The sequence below is a fragment of the Eucyclogobius newberryi genome, unplaced genomic scaffold (genome assembly GCF_026437365.1).
Source record: "Eucyclogobius newberryi isolate DKJ021-1_F unplaced genomic scaffold, fEucNew1.0.hap1 SCAF_8, whole genome shotgun sequence".
NCBI classification, from domain to species: Eukaryota; Metazoa; Chordata; class Actinopteri; order Gobiiformes; family Gobiidae; genus Eucyclogobius; species Eucyclogobius newberryi.
The window spans coordinates 9,389,284-9,409,950 of record NW_027316500.1 but is presented as its reverse complement, the minus strand read 5'-3'; the positions used below and the strand labels follow the sequence as shown (position 1 = coordinate 9,409,950).

At 39.5% G+C, this 20,667-nt stretch overlaps 1 protein-coding gene across 5 annotated transcripts in view; it reads right to left on the bottom strand.

Annotated features, from left to right (window-relative positions):
- Nucleotides 1-20,667, bottom strand: part of mymx (myomixer) — a 40,242-nt gene that overhangs the window by 8,783 nt on the left and 10,792 nt on the right. For 3 of the 5 annotated variants that reach the window (XM_072436385.1, XM_072436388.1, XM_072436386.1), the window contains exons 11-24: nucleotides 20,227-20,380; nucleotides 16,444-16,568; nucleotides 16,246-16,342; nucleotides 14,794-14,943; nucleotides 13,583-13,732; nucleotides 12,773-13,029; nucleotides 11,750-11,879; nucleotides 10,886-11,080; nucleotides 8,706-8,858; nucleotides 6,225-6,442; nucleotides 4,780-4,963; nucleotides 4,564-4,701; nucleotides 3,562-3,894; nucleotides 3,267-3,386 (exon numbers count right to left, since the gene is read on the bottom strand). In XM_072436385.1, the coding sequence (XP_072292486.1) occupies nucleotides 3,267-3,386; nucleotides 3,562-3,894; nucleotides 4,564-4,701; nucleotides 4,780-4,963; nucleotides 6,225-6,442; nucleotides 8,706-8,858; nucleotides 10,886-11,080; nucleotides 11,750-11,879; nucleotides 12,773-13,029; nucleotides 13,583-13,732; nucleotides 14,794-14,943; nucleotides 16,246-16,342; nucleotides 16,444-16,568; nucleotides 20,227-20,380 (2,404 nt within the window). The remainder of the gene's footprint in view (nucleotides 1-3,266; nucleotides 3,387-3,561; nucleotides 3,895-4,563; nucleotides 4,702-4,779; nucleotides 4,964-6,224; nucleotides 6,443-8,705; nucleotides 8,859-10,885; nucleotides 11,081-11,749; nucleotides 11,880-12,772; nucleotides 13,030-13,582; nucleotides 13,733-14,793; nucleotides 14,944-16,245; nucleotides 16,343-16,443; nucleotides 16,569-20,226; nucleotides 20,381-20,667) is intronic. The other 2 variants (XM_072436387.1, XM_072436389.1) reach the window with 2 other exon arrangements.

Below are 20,667 nucleotides of genomic sequence, written 5' to 3'. Positions count from 1 at the left end.
TGGACAAGACACTTACATCAAACTAGCCACGGAAAAGTTTAATAATGTGGAGGACTATTTTAATGATCCAACATGTAACAGAGTGTTTGACCGAAACAATAGTTCAAATGTTATGCAATAAAAATAGTTAAAACATTTCAGTAAATTCCTACATGTTTTAAAAAAGTGTTTGAAAAATCGTAGGAAGGAAATGGTTAGATTAGAAGTCCACAATAATTCCAACGGTCAACTTAAGTTATTACACTAATGGCCCATAATATCATTCCTCACATAACAGTGAACGAAGGTCATTATACTCGCAATTCTCTTCATCGGGTTGTTTCAGAAGAAGAATGACGAGCCCAATCTAAGCAAAACTTCCAAAGACAAACACCGGCCTATTTAGTCTCCACCACAAACTGTCCGGACAAAAATGGACTCAGTGGAATTCACTCACACACTTTTCAAACCACAGAGAAAAAACATTATCAAAAGGAACAGGACATGGAACACCTTAATCAAACTCGTATGCTACACATGCCGTCACATAAGCAGCTGTACTGGTTTGACCTTTCAACTCTGTGACTAATCTCTTGTTGCCGTGGTAGCCCTGGACTATAAATCATCTTGTGTGGAGTCGGGGGGGCGAGAGTTCACGACCGCTTCTGTCCTTTGTCTAATCGTGAGGTGCTGTAGGTGTTTTTAGGTCTTTGCTCATTAGCGCTGTGATGAGCATGTTCTTTATGCTATAGTTAATTGAATAAAAAATGTAAAACAAAATTGTAGATTCACACTGAAAGCATCAAAACTATGAATTAACACATGTGGAATCATATACTTAAAACAAGTGTGAAACAACTGAAAATATGTCTTATATTCTAGGTTCTTCAAAGCCACCTTTAGCTTTGATTACTGCTTCGCACATTCTTGGCGTTCTCTTGATGAGCTTTAAGAGGTCGTCACCTGAAATGGTCTTACAACAGTCTTGAAGGAGTTCTCAGAGATGCTTAGCACTTATACATAATACATATACATATAGATATACATATACATATACATGGACACTACTTGGACTAAACTTGGTTGTGATGTGACAGCACTTCAATTGTGTTGCTTATTTCGGGAACTATAACTTGTTTGCTACAGTTGAAACAATCTAGTGAAAGGTTAGTCCAGTTTATGTTGAGGGAATTTATACTGAAAGCCATTTCATCTGTTTTCAATGAGACAAAAATAACAAAATGAATCATAAATGTGTATGTGCATTCGGAAGAGAGTTTACTGGGATTACTGAGGGTTATAGTGTTGTTATTGCGTCAGGGGCATAAAGTAGCTTCAATATTATTGCTTAATGTGATATTTTCTGAAGCTATTGTATATCACACGTCAAAATGTGTTATCTCAAGAGGCCTGATCATCAATATCACGAGTATCGTAACAACTGATGAATAACTGCTCATGGTTCCGATGGCGCTCATAGGAAGTGAGGCTCAGGTCACTTATTTTGCACAATCGTGGCTGACCGTTGACATCAGGTCTGCGGTGACATAAGAGGAGGCTCTGTCGACAGTCACAGCAGGGAGGAGGACGTTACTCATCAGCCTCACTCCGTCTCCGTCAACAGTGCGATCCAGCCGCCTTTCGCCAGTTCAGACCCAACGACAAGTGTGAATGTCAGGGGAAAGTGCTGAGAGGAAATGTACCGTAGCTCGTGTTTGAACTGGGATCGTTTCAGGAGAACAAAGTGACTCACTGCTCTCTTATTTTACATAATACATTTTAAAATTAGTATTAAACCTGTTTCATATTGGGCAGCAAGATTAACATTTTGTGTCTTAGCTATGAAACTAAATTTAATCTTGAACCGACACAATTTTTAAATATCAAATACTGCATTTACCGTATTTTCCGGACTATAAGTCGCACCTTTTTTCATAGTTTTGGCCGGGGTGCGACTTATACTTATATTTATACTTATATACTTATACTCCAGAGCGACTTATATGTGATATTATTTGTTATTTTCACACTTGCAACCGCATTTCATACTCCAGTGCAACTTATATATGTTTTTTTTCTTCTCTATTATGCATTTTTTGGCTGGAGCGACTTATACTTCTGTGTGACTCATAGTCCGGAAAATACAGTATTTAACATATTTTGTCTCTTTATAATGTCTTATTTTGTATAAAACCTTTTAATTTTGTAGTTTAGACTTCTACAAACATTCTGAAATCCATTCTTGATTCAATTCACTTCTCTCAAATCCTAAAGTTCCCTAAAAATGTCTTTAATGTGACACAAATCATGATGACGATTGTAAGGTTTTCCACAATTGTTCAGCCCTATTTTCTTGTAAATGTCTTTCGAGTCTAAATCTCCTTATGCAACACACGACTGGCCAGTCTGTGAGCAGTTTGCATGACCTAAGTGGACTTCCTACAACTGCCCAGACATATGTGGCTAATAATGGCTAATCCAAATTGTCCATAATGAATCTAAAGTGTAATTGTCTGTCTCTGTGTTTAAGTGGCGGTTTTCCAGTCTGTGCAAATGCTCACGTACGAGGCAGCTGGGATACTTTGTGTCTGACACTCACACAAAACAAGAAAGAGTGGAAGGAATTCATTACAAAATTAAAATACTCTTTTGAATTTCTTCTGCTCTAAACTTGCTAAAAATAAAATTAATAAAAATCCAATACTCAGATACAAATCGGTACTCAATCCAGTATCGAAACTTACTTAAACAAGTATCAATACTAAAAACAATCACATAAATAGGAACATTTGACCTGTTTTGGATATTTTTAGAATAGTCTTGAGTTTTTTCAGAAGACCACATGGTATTTAGTGTTTAAAATTTGATTCTTGTTTAAAAATAATACTGTTTTTCTCATAATCATTGTGGTAGTGAAAATGGTATCGATCATTTAACAACACAAATCTGCATTATTAAGAGCTGCAATGACAAGTCAGCTTCTCCACTGTGAGATCAATTGCGTTGTATTCCATTTCTTCAAAGCCAAAAAAACTATTGCAATAGTTTTTCTGCAGTGCATATACAGCGTTGCAGCGACATGATATAAGGCAACATAATAGTCATGTTTGGAATGACATAATATTTCTCTGAACTGAGCTCGAGTTTGGATAAACTCAGTGTAATCCTTTAACAAAATATTGCGGTTTACGGCCATAACCTTGTTCTGATGTTAACGAAGCATGCTCACAAACACTCTCAACATGCACTCTGGACGCAGCATGCAGTTCACACACTACGCAATTTACCTCGTTTGCACTCTGCCGATAAATCTTTTTCTTTCTCTTTAAACTACCCAAAGTATTTTCCAAAAGACCCTGGCAGCGCTTCCAAAACGTTTTACGGGCTGGAGGTTGTGGCACAGCGGGCTGAAGGGAGAAATAGGGGAAAAAGCAGGACACAAAGCTTGAGGAAAGAGGCTTAAAGCAGGTGAGAGTTGAGAAAGGAGTTCCCGTGCGCTGGAGAAATGTTCCAAAAGCAAACGACAACATGGAAATATGTTTTAAGTGTGAAAAGAACACACACAAAACGTCCGCTTCTCACCCTGCGCACAGGTTCAGAAGCCTCCTCGTCCTCCTCGTCGTCCAGGACCTGCACCTGGCTGTCTCCCGTGTTACCGAAGCTGAGGATGAGATTGACGGTGTTTCCCAAGCCAGGGCTGCTTTTGTCTTTGAGGACGAAGACGGATGATTTGGGAGACGCCGGCGACTTCACGTCAGGACTGTGCAGAGGAACGCCTTTCATGACCGCGTATCCGTCCTCTGTCGGCGTGTTGGAAGGTTTACGCAGAACAGAAGAGGTTTCCCCGGCTGTTTGTTGCCGTTCTTCGTCACAGGAGAAGACGGGGGAATACAGTGATTGGTGATGTGTTTCAGGCTGCAAAAAGATGAAAAAATAAATGATGTTAGGGCTTTTATTGACATAGGTAAATATCAGCCTCGTCGTGGACTTTATTAGGTGTTAAAAAACATTGAAACGCCTCTGATATAAAGGATTTTACCTTGGCTATCCTTATTTTATCTCCATTTAAGCTTCAACTAAAATGATAAGTTTAAATATATGTGCAGAAAACCTAAAATAGCAACCATGTCTTAATTCAATTCAATTCAATATTTTATTAAAAAAATATTAAGAACTGCATTTTTAAAAGATTTTGGATATACTTTTTGATACGTCTGTCAGGATTTATACATTTTTCATGTTTTTTGGTGTCAAGCCGCCGTTCATAACTCACTATATGGTTGTCTCACGCACTTATTTAACAACTTAACTCATGTTTTTTATTCTTTTAACTAGAAAAGTCTGGATTTAAATTCCAAATCTGATTTCCAGGGAGTATTGATGACTCTGTTCTACACATATTCAGTGGCAGTGGCAAAAGAGAAAACATATTTATTCTAGACACAAGGGGAGAACATGCACACCAGATACTTTAGGATAGTTTAGCCACAAATTTACGCCCTTTGAGCAGTAAAATAATGATGTTGGCATTGTTTCGTTGTTTTGTTTCCCCCCCTAAATAAATGCTTTAGTCGTCTGTTATACCTTTGCCAGCGATGAGCACATTATGGAGTAAACATTATCCTGTGCTTCCTGTCTCTGAAGCCACTGCTGCTTCTGTGCCCTCCAGTGCACTGAGATCCAGCCCAACATACTCCTCAGCTCCTCCATGCGCTCTCTCACCTTCAACGCGGACAAAACCGTTTATTCACCAGACGTTTGTACGATCTTTACCGTGTCGGCGTGCGAAGCGTCTCTCACCATTTGACTGAGGTGATGTTCTGTGTCTAAAATGTTCCTCCCCGTAGCTGCCAGCTCCTCGAACTCCTCAAACTTTTGCTCGATCTGCAAATCCAGCTCTGGAGCCATCGGCGCCTGTCCATCTTTCCCATGATGCAGAGCGGTGTCTGAGAAAATGCAGGACCTTGTGTCTTCGGTCCATGAGCTGCAGGAACAGGAAGCAGACAGAGGTTAGAGTCTTAGAGGAGTAAAACATTCACAGAACATGACGATGAGCAGGCTTGTTCTGTGAAAGGAAACAGAGTCATCGCTTTGTCAAAAAGAGGCCCAGGAAACATGTGCTCCTTCTGCTGTGCGTTTAAAGGTGCACTGTGTAACTTTTGTGGTGATGGACTTGTCACTAGCGAAGGGCGATACCAGTGAATCTGTTTTGATCCGATACCAAGTAATACTATGGTAAGTATCGCGATATTGATTCGAAACCAATGCCAATGAGTGAGTTTTGTTTTAAAATGAATTAAAACTCTTTTACTAATTAAAGTAATAAGAATAATGATAAGAATAAGAATAAATACAACCTAAATAAAATAATAAATACAACCTTTATATATATATATATTACATCATTTTTGAACTATTCTAAAAAGATCAATACTTCAGATTTTTTTTATTTATTTTGTATACATTTTGAAACATATTATTTATAATTTAATTCATCTACAAATATGTTCAATTTATTTGCAGATAAACTAAAATATATACGGTATACAAATTTGAACTGATACTTTATGTCGCCTCAGTCAGTATCGACATATGACTATGTTGGTATCGATCCGCCATCACTACCCGCCACCAGGCCAAGTTACAGGTCACATCTGTGGAGAAGCAAGTCCGCTCACAATAACAATGCGTGCAATATTTTTAATAGACTAGATAAGCGTGTAATGCCATAACTGTGGACCATTCCAAACAAAGCAATAGCATATCCATGGAGACAAACATGTGACACACCCTCCACCAGAAGACGTTAGTTAGTGCATCTTTAAACATTTCACTGGGGACATGTTTACACTACAGTCTGACACAATAATTACTATATCGACTTATCGTTCAATAAATAACTGCTGGAGTAGAGGTATTTTTTGGGCTCAGTGTTTATTATATGCACTTAAGATACGATAAAATTTGAGATGAAGAGAGTGGAATAAGTAACTTCTATGACGAATTATAGATACTAAATAAGTATTTCAATGTGCTATTCATTTACTGCAGCTCTATGTATTTAGAAAAAAAAGAGTTGAGTGGGAGTTATTGTGTGTACGGTAGTTTCAACACCATCGTCCAAATTCCACTCCAAATGTGTTTGGTGTGACGAGCCTTAAAGGGATCTGTTTTTGACTGGGAGAACATCCTGTGTAATGCTCTCAGAAGACCATTACAGCAAAGCCAGAGCTCCGCCCGCTTACATCATCTGTAGATAGCTCCTGAAGAAGTCCTGGAGCAGCACAAACTCTCGCAGCCGTGAGTTGTTCTCCTTCACGCTCGCCCCCAGCTCGGACCAGCCCTGCAGCGTCGCCTGGACCTTTGCCCCGAAAATGTGCACTCGCTCCGGGCACAGCTCCTCCAGACGCGTGGCCCGGCTCTCCAGCGCTTTGACCTCCACCCGGATGAGCTCATAGTCGATCTGCGGAGAAAACTCAACTTTAAAATGTTGCTGTCAATAGTCACTCGTTCAAATACGTGGACATCAACAATGTTTGGTATTTTTGTGAGATAGAGGAGACACTGACACGTCTTTACTAAACTAATTATCTTTTTTCAATTTGCAACACCATCTATTTAACTGATGGGTATTAATCACTTATTTCATTCCACATGTATTTTTTGTTAAAACACTCATCTTTAATTTATTGTGAATATTTTTTTTAATCTTACAGGCAAAACATTGCGGTAATTCCTTAAATCCCTCCCCTTCCTTCTAGATAGATTGATGAATAATTTATTGATCCCCTTAGGAAAAATTCAGGAGTCCATAAACAAACAAACAAACACAACAAAACCCATAGATTATTATAAATAAAAAAAAAAAATACTGTTTAACCAGTAATAGCAAAAATGACAATGTTAGCATGCTATAAACTCATCTCTTTTAAACTATTCAACGTATCTACTTTAGATTTATGACTTGTATTATATGTAATGTAACAAATTAAATATTTGCCTCTGACATGTGTTTATTTGTGTATTTTGTCTTGTATTTTCTTCATGCATTTGAACTTTGTAACCCTGAAAACGCTTTGATGAAACAGAAAATACAAAAGTTCAAACAGTGGGATCAGTCATAAAGGCCATATCTATTGTGTTAGAGCTATGACCTCATCTCAATAGCTTTACACTGAGATACATATGGCGCACACATGGCTCACCGCACTATACGCCTGGCCACATTTTCTTCACTTTTTGACAAGGCTGTAATTAATAGCATTGGTTCTCTTGGAGCGATGCTTTATTTTTCTCAGCTACAAGAACATAGTGTAGTGTTGGATGCCTGTTTGCTGACGCCGTGGCTATTTTCAGTTCGCAATGAGGTCATTTCTCTTCTTGTGTTCGAGTCCAGACAGATGTGTGTGAGATAAACAAGACCCACGCAAACTTTACCGCCGCAACATCCAACCTGCCACCCCCCCCGACCCCTCCTCGTTCCTAAAGATTGATCACAAATGCAAACACGAGCTCACAGAACAGTGACTAATACCAGCATAAATAAACATCTTGTGTGGAACAAATATCCTGCATGTGTTTGCGTGTCATTTTACAGTCGAGTTTATGTAATCCATTAAACATCACAAACAATGGGCTGACACTGTGAGAAAGTATTGCAAATTATTGTTCCAAAGTGGGGAGAAAGCAGTTGCGTGTATGGGCTGCTAAATACTTCGATCACATTAAGGGCCCGTTCACACTTGTATGTCCGGGGGCCCGACCGATATATCGGCCGTACGATTAAGTCCCAACTTTCTTCATAGTTATAAACATCTTGCTAATAACAAATGCATGTTTATACTATATTTTCAATATCAATGATCATATATCTATGATTTTAATATACATTTCCAGCCATTTAAATTCTGCTTTTTCTTGGTACTTATTATTGATATACGTAATAATTTTAGATTTTATTAATTGTAAACTTGATAATAGAAACAGGTCCTTAAACTTCCTGTCCTTCAAACCTGCTGAACAGATAAGCTCCGCCTCTTCATAGTGATACTAAGCAGCGGATTGTCATTTACATGTTTTCATTTTTGAAAAGTAGCTACGTGACATTAAAAAAAAGAAAGAAAATCATAATTGAGTACATGGATGTAGGTGGGGATAGGGGGTAGGTGAAAAGAGGAATTGTCTAAGCGTTTGAGGACAATGCTGGATCGCTCCAACAAGCAGTAACTAAATACAACTTTGTATAAGGTAATGATGAGATAACACTGATGTAAGAAGTTTAAAAGCTCATTAAGGTTGATTTAGTATAATATGTCTCCTTTAATCATCTTTATGTTGTATTATAAACATGTAAATGAAACAAATGCAACCACATAAACCCACAAACAGTATTTATAATGAGGACCTTGGAGCCAGCACAAGATTGAAGGCAAATTTGGGCACAACTTTAGAAATCAAATCATTAACCACATTTTATAATCAATATTGAAAAAACGTGGCCAACGATGACTCGTAAAACTCCATTAGTGTAATTTAATCTTGTTTTGACGTAGTCTGGCAGCTGTTTCTCCGATTGTAGTGGACTGTGCTCTGCTGAGAGCCATAACGTCACTCTGGTCTAATTTTCCCTTTGCTTCCTGCACTCAGTCTGTGTGTAGCGCTATTAGCACCAGCGAGCCGTGTTAAATGTTTAGCCAGTGATGACAACATGACCAGGCCCGTCTCACCTCCAGGTGGTCCTGTTCCTCCCACAGGGCGTCCAAACCACAGCGCTCCGGCTCGCACTGGACCGCCATGTCTGTCTCCTTCTCCAGAATGTCCAGGCCCAGGTCTTTGCTGCGACACAAGCTCTCCTCCACACGCACGGCCAGACTGGCATGCTGTGTCGGACAAAAGCATTATTAGCGCTTATGTTTGGTCGCTGTTGCTGTAAACGAGTATCTAGATATTTTTAAAGAATAGTCCGATAATGATAAACAGATATTTTTCTGCAATCCATTCAAAATGTGCCTTTAAATGCCTTGGTTGAGGTTCAAGCATCGCACAAATGTGAAAATACAGTAAAATAGCTCAAAATGTGAAGAAAAATGACCTATAACTTCAAAACAAACAAACAAACCAAATTATTTAAAAAGAAGACATGATTCATTTCATTAATTAATTACCTTATGACACTCAACAATAATAACTACACTTTGATTAGCTGTAATAAAGCATGAACAAAGATTTAACTCAGGCTCAGGCTTAGTAACTACTTAATTATTACTCTAATCCTAACTCTTAATCTCTTAAATAGTACCAAACCTGAATGCATCTTAAGAAACGTTTGTCATTTATTAATTACATATTTGTTGTGCTTAATTATGGATCATTAAGGTGTAGTTATTATAAAAGGCCGTGGCTGGAGAGCCGCGGCGCGGTCAAATAGCCGCGCAATTTCAGGGACCGCGGCATTTCCCTTATAGCCTCATGGCAACCCTAACCCTAACCTTAACCTTAACCCTAACCCTAACCCTAACCCTAACCCTAACCTTAACCTTAACCTTAACCTTAACCCTAACCTTAACCTTAACCCTAACCCTAACCTTAACCTTAACCCTAACCCTAACCCTAACCTTAACCCTAACCCTAACCCTAACCTTAACCTTAACCCTAACCTTAACCCTAACCCTAACCTTAACCCTAACCTTAACCTTAACCCTAACCCTAACCTTAACCCTAACCTTAACCCTAACCCTAACCCTAACTTTAACCCTAACCTTAACCCTAACCCTAACTCTAACCTTAACCCTAACCCTAACCCTAACCTTAACCCTAACCTTAACCCTAACTCTAACTCTAATCCTAACCCTAACCTTAACCCTAACTCTAACCTTAACCCTAACCCTAACCCTAACCTTAACCCTAACCTTAACCCTAACTCTAACCTTAACCCTAACCCTAACCCTAACCCTAACCTTAACCCTAACCTTAACCCTAACCCTAACTCTAACTCTAATCCTAACCCTAACCCTAACCCTAACTCTAACCTTAACTCTAACCTTAACCCTAACCCTAACCCTAACCCTAACCTTAACCCTAACCTTAACCCTAACCCTAACTCTAACTCTAATCCTAACCCTAACCCTAACCCTAACCCTAACCCTAACTCAAACCTTAACCCTAACCCTAAACCCTAACCCTAACCCTAACCTTAACCCTAACCCTAACTCTAACCTTAACCCTATCCCTAACCCTAACCTTAACCCTAACCTTAACCCTAACCCTAACTCTAACTCTAATCCTAACCCTAACCCTAACCCTAACCCTAACTCTAACCTTAACTCTAACCTTAACCCTAACCCTAACCCTAACCTTAACCCTAACCTTAACCCTAACCCTAACTCTAACTCTAATCCTAACCCTAACCCTAACCCTAAACCCTAACCCTAACCCTAACCCTAACCTTAACCTTAACCCTAACCCTAACAACAGTTTCAGGAGCCGCGGCGCGTGGCCGGCACAAAAATAACATGGCAGTTTCGGCCGCGCGGCGCGGCTCTGCAGACACTCTAAAATGCACCTTCTTTTGAAACATTCCACATCAAATTAGTTAAATTGTTTCAACTTTTGTGACTTAAACAATACATTTGATATTCTTCTTTTGCAAACCATTTCAACTTCAATTTGATCTTGTATCGTGTTGTCAGTGTGAGTGTTATTTGTTTCTCAATAGAAGACAAATTACTGCTTAGTGTCATGGGCCTCCTTCAAACACATGTGCCACTTTCTTCTAATGAGGCTGAATCGACGTGACATGGAGCATAAGAAGGCGAGAAAGACAGGACTGAACCAGATGTGTCTCTGTTTCCTCCAGCGTCATTCAGCCCAAAACAATCAGGACAAATACTTGAGGAAGAGTTTATACCTTGCTCAGTAGCTCGCGTATGGCCTGGTCATGGTTTTGAGAGCGTCCTCTTTCCCTCACTGTGTCGTTAAGCATCTCCACGGCCTCTCTCAGCTCCTCCACGGGGTCCCCCATGGGCTCCAGCAGGGGCTCTGTGGCACTGCCGCTCCGGAGCTCCATAAGTGTAGGTGCAGGGGACATTTCACTCTGCAGAGGCTGAGAAGCACACACAGGAAATGCAAATGTAGATGTCACATTTCTAGTTTGGGAATTTCTTTCACTTACAATAGCAAGAAAACTTTCAGATTCTGATTCATTTACTTTGCAGAATGTTAATATGATCTCCTGTTTTATTTTAGTAAAGTTGTAATATGACACACTAGACACTCTTTTTCACATACATGCCAAATGTATTATTATTATTATTATTAACAATAATTATATTTATTTTTAAGTTTTTGTGACGTTGACTTTCTATCTTTTTAAAGCATTACTTCAGCTGTGGTTATGTAAATATTTCAATGCACATGTTTGTGTAGAGTACTGAAAATGTGTACTCAAGTAAAAGTACAGTTACGTGCAACTCGTTGGTCGAGTGGATTGCATTTTACAAAGTACTAGTATTTTACAACGCAGTAGTAAATTGTGTCACTTTTTATGTATGTTACTTTGAACACAGTGTCTTTTATACATGACTTTATCAATGAAACTGTGTAAATGTATTTTAGTTGTTTTAGCCAGCACTCCACATATCCTCTGAGCTCTGGCCAATCAGAGCAGGCGATGCTGTTGTGCGCTGTATCCAGTCACCTCTCCCATTTTAAATATAACTAATTACATCCACATTGCTAGAATTCTGCATATTTCCTGCGAGATGCGGCTCACCCGTCCCAGGCTGAACTGACTCCTCTCGTGGATCTCCTCCAGCTCGACCTGCTCCAGAAACTCCGTCAGCATCCGCGTGTCCTGCAGCTCTGAACTCTGCTGCGTCAGGGCACTTTGGACGTGCTGGTACCTTTAAGACGTAAACACTGTTATTGAAATGTTTATTTAAGCAGTCCGACGAGTATCCAGATTCTGCCCATACATCCTTCAACACAGCCACTTTATAGAGACCTCAAGAGAGTGTTTTACCATGCTAGAGCACCATTTGTGTAATCATACATCATGCGTCTTATAAACATAACCTGTACTTTGGGACAGGATAGTCTGTGGAGAGTTTATACAGTATTTGTGATAGTTAAGGGAGCAATATAAAAACGTATTCTTTCCGTAATAAATGATACTTGAATAGATGTTGTGGCAATAAATAATGACGTCAGAGCAACACTCTCACTCTGGAAACACTTAAACCAAGGGCTTTCTTTCCTTTGTTTAGTTTGGTCAGAGCTTTAACATGTATTTATGGACACTGGAAGGTCCCAAATTTCAGTGTGATTCATATGGGCTTTACCAAAAGTACATGGCTCAAACATGTCCAGTCGATGAGAGAGACGTCATTAGAAAACATGGACAGGGCGAGTTTGACACGCACTGACAGACTGTGGGGTCGACCGCTCCGAGAAACTCATGAATTACAAATTAATCAACTCGAATCCAGTAATGAATGAGCACATAGAGACTTTCACTGCCAACCTTTAAATAAAACATATGGGATATATGAACATATATTCTAGTGGTTTATGGGGTGAAATTGTTTGTCTTCGGTGTGGAGTGTATTTTGTGAATAAACTCTTCCATGTTGTAGTGCAGCAAAAGCCTGGAAACATTGAGCAGTTTCCTGACCAGAGTTAAGAGCACCACCAGCGTGGAGCCTCATAGTTCACATTCATAACACTGCTTTTCCACAATGACAGAGGCAGGGCGGTCCTGTGACCCCGAGCTCCTCTGTGTACTTTATGAACCTACTTTCTCTCCACGGCGTCCATGCGCGCAGGCAGCCCTCGGGTGAGCGGGTGACTGTGGCAGTGCAGCCGCTCCACTTCCTGCCTGAGCGCGCTCAGTTCATGGCCTCGTGCCGTCACCTCTCTCTCCAGGAGGCAGCTCTGTCGCTCGGCCACACTCATAGTTACAGGGTCAGCGGCCAATGAGGACTCCTTCACGGAAAGCTCCACCGACTCGAGCCAGGCGTTCAGGCTGACCAGGGCCTGCAGCACTTTTACAACCTGCATGAAAACACAAGGGCCAGGCACACAGACCAGCCATGAGGTCACTGCTTTGGCCGATAATGGATGAAGTGCTCAACAGTGTTGAAATATGAGTCCGAATTGCAACTAACTCTCATCACCAGTCATAATTGTGATAAATATGTTCCAGTCTTTTCCAATTGGAGCAGTTTATTTTCTCAGATGAGTCTTTAAACCATTCAAAAAACGACTCTGGACTCTTAAGTAGACGTACACAGCAGCTCTGTGTTGCCATGCTTTATGCGTGCCATGTTTTATACTTGTCCATTGTGAGAGTACCAGTCACAGTTCAGCTCGGGTTTGTTTTTCTAACTACAGGCTTTTTATTATGTCAGCGAGACATAAATGAGTCCTATCTGTCAGTGTTTGCGTGCACAGCCTAGGCCCCACTCCAGTGTAAAGACTGCTGTATTGGGAAAGCTGATCTAGAGTCATCCGTCATAAGCAATCATTTTCTCTATATTTTCAGAGTTGAGTGTGCCTTGGTCGGACTTCAGAGGAGAGCTTGCGCCGGATGTTTTATGAGCGTTACCCTGAACCCCAGCTCCTCAGAGGCCTGCAGAAAGAGTGCGTTTCTCTGGTGCCTCCTCCGCAGCTCGTCCCACAACACTTCCAGCTGGCCCAAGAACTCCTGGATCCTGGAGCTGCCCGGGTGCTGCGCTCGGACCAGCCCACGGCCCTCCTGAGGAATTGGACGAGTGCGATGTGAGCATGTGATGACAGGCAAATGGGATTTATGATGTGTTATCTTATCTAAAATGAAATGTCCTGAAAATAGCTATTCGTTATTTTTACTAAAACCCTGTTACAGAATGTGAAAGTTATGCATCCACAAAGCTCAACAGAGATGTCAGGCTTTGTAGAAAATGGTGGTTATTCGTCACAATATAGTCATGATTATAGGGTTTAAAGGATAATCATGAAGAATGTGAAAGGAGAAATAAGTCATTTAAATGTAATCTATACTCTAAATGTAAAGTGCAGGCTTTTGATGTCACACTGCTTCATAACCTTTTCATTTGGAAAGATTCGTTAAAAATAATCGCAATAAAAGTTTAAATGTGAATATCCCCAATTTGATATCATGTTCCACTTAACAATAACTTCACTTTAATTACCGTATTTTCCGGACTATAAGTCGCACTATACTACTTTTTCATAGTTTGGGCCGGGGTTCGACTTATACTTATATTTATACTTATATACTTATACTCCTGAGCGACTTATATGTGATATTATTTGTTATTTCACACTTGCAACCGCATTTCATACTCCAGTGCAACTTATATATGTTTTTTTCTTCTCTATTATGCATTTTTTGGCTGGTGCGACTTATACTCCGGTGTGACTTATGGTCCGGTGCGACTTATGGTCCGGAAAATACGGTAGACTCAATAAAGCATGAACAAAGTCTTAATCCATGATGCACGAACAGTTTATAAAGAATGATTTAGACTTAATAACAACTTAATTAAGTATTTACATAGCGCTTTTCTACCTTCAAGACACTCAGAGGGCTTTACAATCAATTCATAGTAATTAAGAAGTTAATAAGCCTGAATTAGTCTTTAGAAAAAATATGTCATTATAATTTAAGTCTTTGCTTTATTAAGGCAATTAAATCTGTAGCTAGTGTTGCAAAATAACAACATTACTTATTGTACTAAAATACAAGGTGTGTCGTTATGTTACAAAGTTTGAAAGTATATTATTATTATAGTATAAGGAACATGCTTATCCTACCTTTTTCACCACCTCAATCCTTGTCCTGTTGTTCAGTATCTCCTCCTCCAAAGTGCGTTGACACCTGCGGGCGGCTTCGGGACCCTCAAAACTGGCCACGGAGCAGATCTGAGTGGCCAAGGACACGTTGTCTTTGAGCCAGGACAGAGTCTAGGATGGAGATAGGAAGGACAGAAGGAAAACAAACCAGGGTCAGCGCAGGAGAAGATACAAATTGAACTGGCATTTGCGTGCTATGGCAACGAGGGACAAAAATCAAATGTTTTCCACAGTTACTGGACAATTACTGCGAACGTAGCACACTCAGAATGCTCTTAGTCTGAAGTGCGTGACAACTTCAGTTTGATTTAAAACGTGACATAACGTCTGTGGTTTGTTTTTGTGGCGTTCTAATAACAAACGTAATGCTGACCAGAAAATTAATGTGGGAACTAAGCAATTTTTTGCCCACTATGGATTAATATGAAATTCACGCTAGGGTTGCACACTAATGTAAATCATTTTTTTGGGGCCAGACATTTTTTAGAAAACGTTTTCCCATTTGATTGAAAGTGTCAGAAGTCTTGGTAACCTTTTAAAATGAAGTTTGTCATAATTAAAAAGAGTTAATAAATAGTAATTATTTGTTTTTAAGCACTTAAACCATTACCAGCATTTGTAGATGGCTTCTAATACCTTATAAATGTTAATAAGCCATATACAAAATGTTTGAAGAGCATTTATAAGCAGCTTATTAAACTGTTAAACGCAGTAACTAAATTATGCTTGTAAAGTGCTAATAAATAAATAAATAACTAGTGCTTATAAATACATTTTAAAATAGTTTACTAAGGAACCTAAAGTGTTACCACAGTCTTAAATAAATTGTGATTTAAATAATAAAGTTTTTAGTCTAGTCTTGCATTTTTTAATTGTCATATTTTAAGGAATTTGAGTCCAGTTTAAAGGATTATGTTCCTATTGTAATATTAAATTACTGCATACAGAGGTGGGAAGTGCTCCTCCACAGTTCCAAGTAACAGTGAGTTACAAGTTTTGGTTCCTCTTCCCACTGTGAGGGATTCTATTGTGACAAAAGCTTCATATGATCAGCATTAAATATGATTTGATTTTCTGTCAATCCTTTGGAAATACCAGAATCTGTCCCAAATTTGTCCGATTACATTAACTCAAATCATACATTACAGTTTAGGAATACATTTCACATTCAAACTGTTTTTCTGCACTCTCTTACTCAAGTAATTATTTGAGCCACTACTTTTTACTTCCAATATGAGAAATAATAGTTTAAAGTAACGTTAATCTTACTTAAAACCACATTTTGGCTTCTCTAACCACCTCTGACACAGTATAATAACATAACATAATATATCACATCGTTTTCCCCTTAAATCTCAGCGACTTTCTGTACAAAGCTATAGTGAAAACATCCCCGCTCCTGGCTGCGCTCACCTTGTCTGCAGACACGGTGAACTTGTGGAGCTGGGCGTGGAGCGGTGGGTGGCCTGGTTGGGCGGTGTCGTTCTTGGGCTCCGCTTTGGGCTTCCTGCTGCAAAAGAAAAACACGGCCATGTGACTCCAATTATGACTTACATAAAGACCCCTCATTATGTAAGTAACAGAGAGAGCGTCCCGGGCCCCAAATGTCACCTTTCCCCCTTCAGCTGGTGTCTGGCTATGACATCATTGGCGCAGACGGCCGACTCTCCCATGGGTGACGAAAGGCTCGCTGGATCCGGCTCCTGGGCTTGACCGTTGCCAGCATCAGCAGCGCCCTGTACACAACACAGGGTCGTATTTTAAGGGAAACTCCGCAGTATTATCCACATGACAAGTCGGTAATGTCTTCTGACAATGATGACGACGTGGATTAATTTGTAATTTCACACTTAGCGGTCATGTGAATGTTGTATTGTGGCCAGAGGGTGGACTGCGTGGACAGATGCCCAGACAAGTCTAAAGTTTCCCCCGACAAATGACACAAGCGCACTAATATACAAAGGTTGGTTATTCTGGGTGAAATAAGCCAGGTTCTGCTAAAGATATTACATTGACAGCTGTAATACCTGTAAGAAATCTTAATCAATTCTTCTCGCTTCGTAAACGCACGCTAATGGGTGAACATTATACTGCTGTGACTAAAAGAGCCATTCATTTAGACACTATAGCATTCACTTGTGACTTATTTTGGCTTTACTCATTTCTTTGGTCAAAACAGTGCAATAAACCTCAGTTATATAGAACTTTATTATATGCATTACCGGCTTTACGGCAAACTAAAAATACTTGGAATTTAAAGGTGCACTGTGTACATTTTCTGGTGTCAGGAAAAGGACTATTGCAGGGCTTAGATTAAGGATTTTCACTTGTATAGCGGCGCTGCTAAACAATCCGTTATTTTTTTCAAATTTGTACAGCAATTTAATAATTGCATAACAAAACACGAAAGTGACTAACAATCAATATTTTCCATTGATATAAGACGATTATTTAGGAGGTGGGGGACAGAAGGGTAATGGTTAGATTCACATCTATGCTGGACCATGAGTGTCGCCCCCTGCAGGACACTCTGTCCGCTCTGGAGAGCAGCTTCAGTGAGAGACTGATCCACCCTCGATGTGCGAAGGAGAGGTTTCACAGGTCTTTCCTTCCTGCTTCCTACAAAAGCACTTTTTTCTGACGAATGCATTTGAGAGAAATTGCGTTGCATTTTGCGATGCGATACCGCTTATTCTGAACTGGAATGCCTTTGTAAGTGAACAAAATTCACAAACTAGGAATTTACTGTGATGCAACATTGAAAAAACAATTAATAATAATAGAAAAATATAAAAATATAAATATGACAAAATAAAACACATGCATAAAATAAAGTGTTTGGATAAATATAGATTTTATAGACTTTGACTGAACATAAATACACAATTATACAGTATGAACCGAATGATGTGCAAAACTAGCTTAGAAGATGAATGTTGCACAGTGTCTATCTCCATGGAGACGAGGAGGAGACGTCACCAGGCCACGTTTCAAGTCAAGTGTTTAAAGAAACAAAAAACAGCTGTGATTGAAAGTGCAGGTACATTTAATACCATACTGTGGAACATTCCAGGCAAAGTACTAACAAAGCAATAACAGTTCCAAGATGGCAGATTTCTCACTGGAAAAGTTACATATTGCGCCTTTAAATAAAGCCCTTTGTGCTGTAAACTGTATAATAACTAAACGGTTTGACTGAAAAAAAACTGTATTAAGAAAATTCAAGTTCAATAGTACTACTACTTAATTAATCCCACAAAGCCTGAATGATTCTTAATAAACTATTTTTTCATTGTGAATTAAATATTTTTTCATTGTGAATTAAATATTTTTTCTTTGTGAATTAAATATTTTTTCATTGTGAATTAAATATTATTTTATTGTGAATTACATATTTTTTCATTGTGAATTAAATATTTATTCATGCTTTATTAAGGCTTATTAAGGTGTAGTAATTCTGGTGCCTGTTATACTAAAATACAGCGACTAAATTCTAAAAAGTGTCAAAAGTATTATTTGCCACATAAATAAACTTCATTTTTGTCGAATTTTATGAGACATACAGTACAATATCTGAGAACTGTTATATCCACTCTTTACTTTCTCAGTGGGGTTTTCAGCAAACTAAAATGAAATGATATCAGCCATGAACTATCACTTTGCACCTACAGCATCTGGTGAGCAGCTTTCACATCTGGCCACGATCAGCCAGAGAAACAGACGCTCGTCCAGTGAAGATGGAGTCCACTGAACCGGGGCCACATATGGAGAAGTCATACAGTATTGAATGTACACGGTTATACTATGTTATACTATGTCACTGTGTCAGGCGGTTATGAAGGTGCTGGTGGCGGCGCGGTGCCAGGGACTGCCCCATGTCAGCCAAGCGACCTGTTCACGGCGTCTCGTAACTTAGACAAACGGGATAATACACGACGAGTTACTTTGAACTGTTTGACTTCAGTTTTGTCTGGTTTTTAAAGGTGACGTTTTATGTAGAATTGACTTATATGAGCCGTGTTTGAATCATGTTTCCTTATCATTCATTCAGTTGTATTTTGATTGATTCATGCATGTGTGAGTAATCCTGTATTGTCCTGTATTTCAACCTCTACTTTGTACTTACTTGTGATTATTCAAAAGATATGAATGTTTTTTCTAGGGTCACGCAACCAAAAATATGTAAATGAAAATCTGCAGCTTGTTATGGTGAAATGTCACTATGAAGAAGTGGGAATTGTCTGCAGTTTTTTAACAGGAAGTCAGTGGACCTGTTTGTATTATGAAGCTGTTTTAAATCAATATTTCGGTTTGCAATGAGTTAACAAAATGTAAAATCCCGATCTACATATGTTGTAGCTTTAATGCTGAATAAGAACAATTCGTCTTCTTCAAGGTTTGAAGATCTGAATCCTAATTACTATGACTTCTAATCACAAGCAGAGAACCAGAAAGGGCCTGTAGCTCTATAGTATGCTCTGGAAGGACGGTCTGGAGTAATTCTGAGTTATAGAGTTATGGAGAATAATGGAATATAATGAAAAGATAGGAACGTTTTTTGGTTCAGGTTGAGGTAGAATAAAAAACAGTATCTGATGGCCTTATAAAAGCAGACTTCAAATGAGGATGTTTAAACTAAATGAAACTGAGCTCTTATTTTATGGATGCTTTATAACACTACGTCTTTGCACAAATGTTTATACTATAAACTATACTATACTAAAAGTCACCTGTGAAGAGTTCATATCCTGAGCGCTCCGTCCTCACCTTGATTTGAACCAGACGGCATCTGTTAATATTAATCCACTGACTGTGTGCTTTTGTTCGACCGACTGCACGCCAAGATATTATTGCAACCATTAAATGAAATGATTTTAAAATTGTGAGTTTTGGATTGACAGGAAAGTCATATTTGCTCTGGCCAACCACTGAACTACGCTGAACAGTCCTGGTTTGACAATTGTCAGGGAAATCGACACACATTTGTAGCCAGGAAAAATAACACCTTTAAAAGCTTTTCCCGTGACTCCTATGGGGCATCATTTGAAACATTTTAGATTCTGGATCCTTGCTGAAAGTACTGACATAGTAAAACACAGAATAATGAAGTGTATGCAGATGTACCACCCGGGGTACTGGATCTTTCCACTAAATTTAAAAAAAGACAGGTGAGATTGAAGAACTAGGCCACTCACGCTAACGAGAAACCTCCAAACAGTGTTCTTTATACTCTTTACTGCGGCCTTTTCCAAAGCCAAGCCCAGAATGCATCACTGCCCCAGAATGCATCACTGCCCCGCCGCAGAGCTCCCCACTGAGAGCGGCTGAGTTCATCTTTGAGCCTCTCTGATGTCACTGTTTGTCTCACACTCTGCGGTTACTCCAGCGACTTACCACGAATCCTTTTAGCCGATTCTGCTCCTCCTTCACCTCCTTTCCCATGGTCCTTTGCAGCTCAGTTCCCACGGCGCATTGCTCCCGGGCTGAAGGGTCGCCCTCGTCTCTGGAGAGAGTGGGGCTGGCGGAAGGCGGTGCGGCCCTGTCAGTCCTGCACAAAAGTGAGCTGGAGGTTTAGCTGACGGCGCTGGTTTTTTTGAGTCCACTAGAAACTCCTATTATGGCTCGAAATCTCCTCCACCTCTGTTTGTGTTATTGGTCTGGGACAGTTTTGAAAAACACAGCTGTGGAAACACGCCAGATGATGTCATACTGATGTGTCTAAAAATAGCCTTTTGACGTGAGAGCTTCTGGGTTGATAAATATTTTGAAAGTACAAGATGTTGACAGAAGAAGGAGATATCTCTTCTTCTTTTTTTTGCTGCACTTGACCTTAAA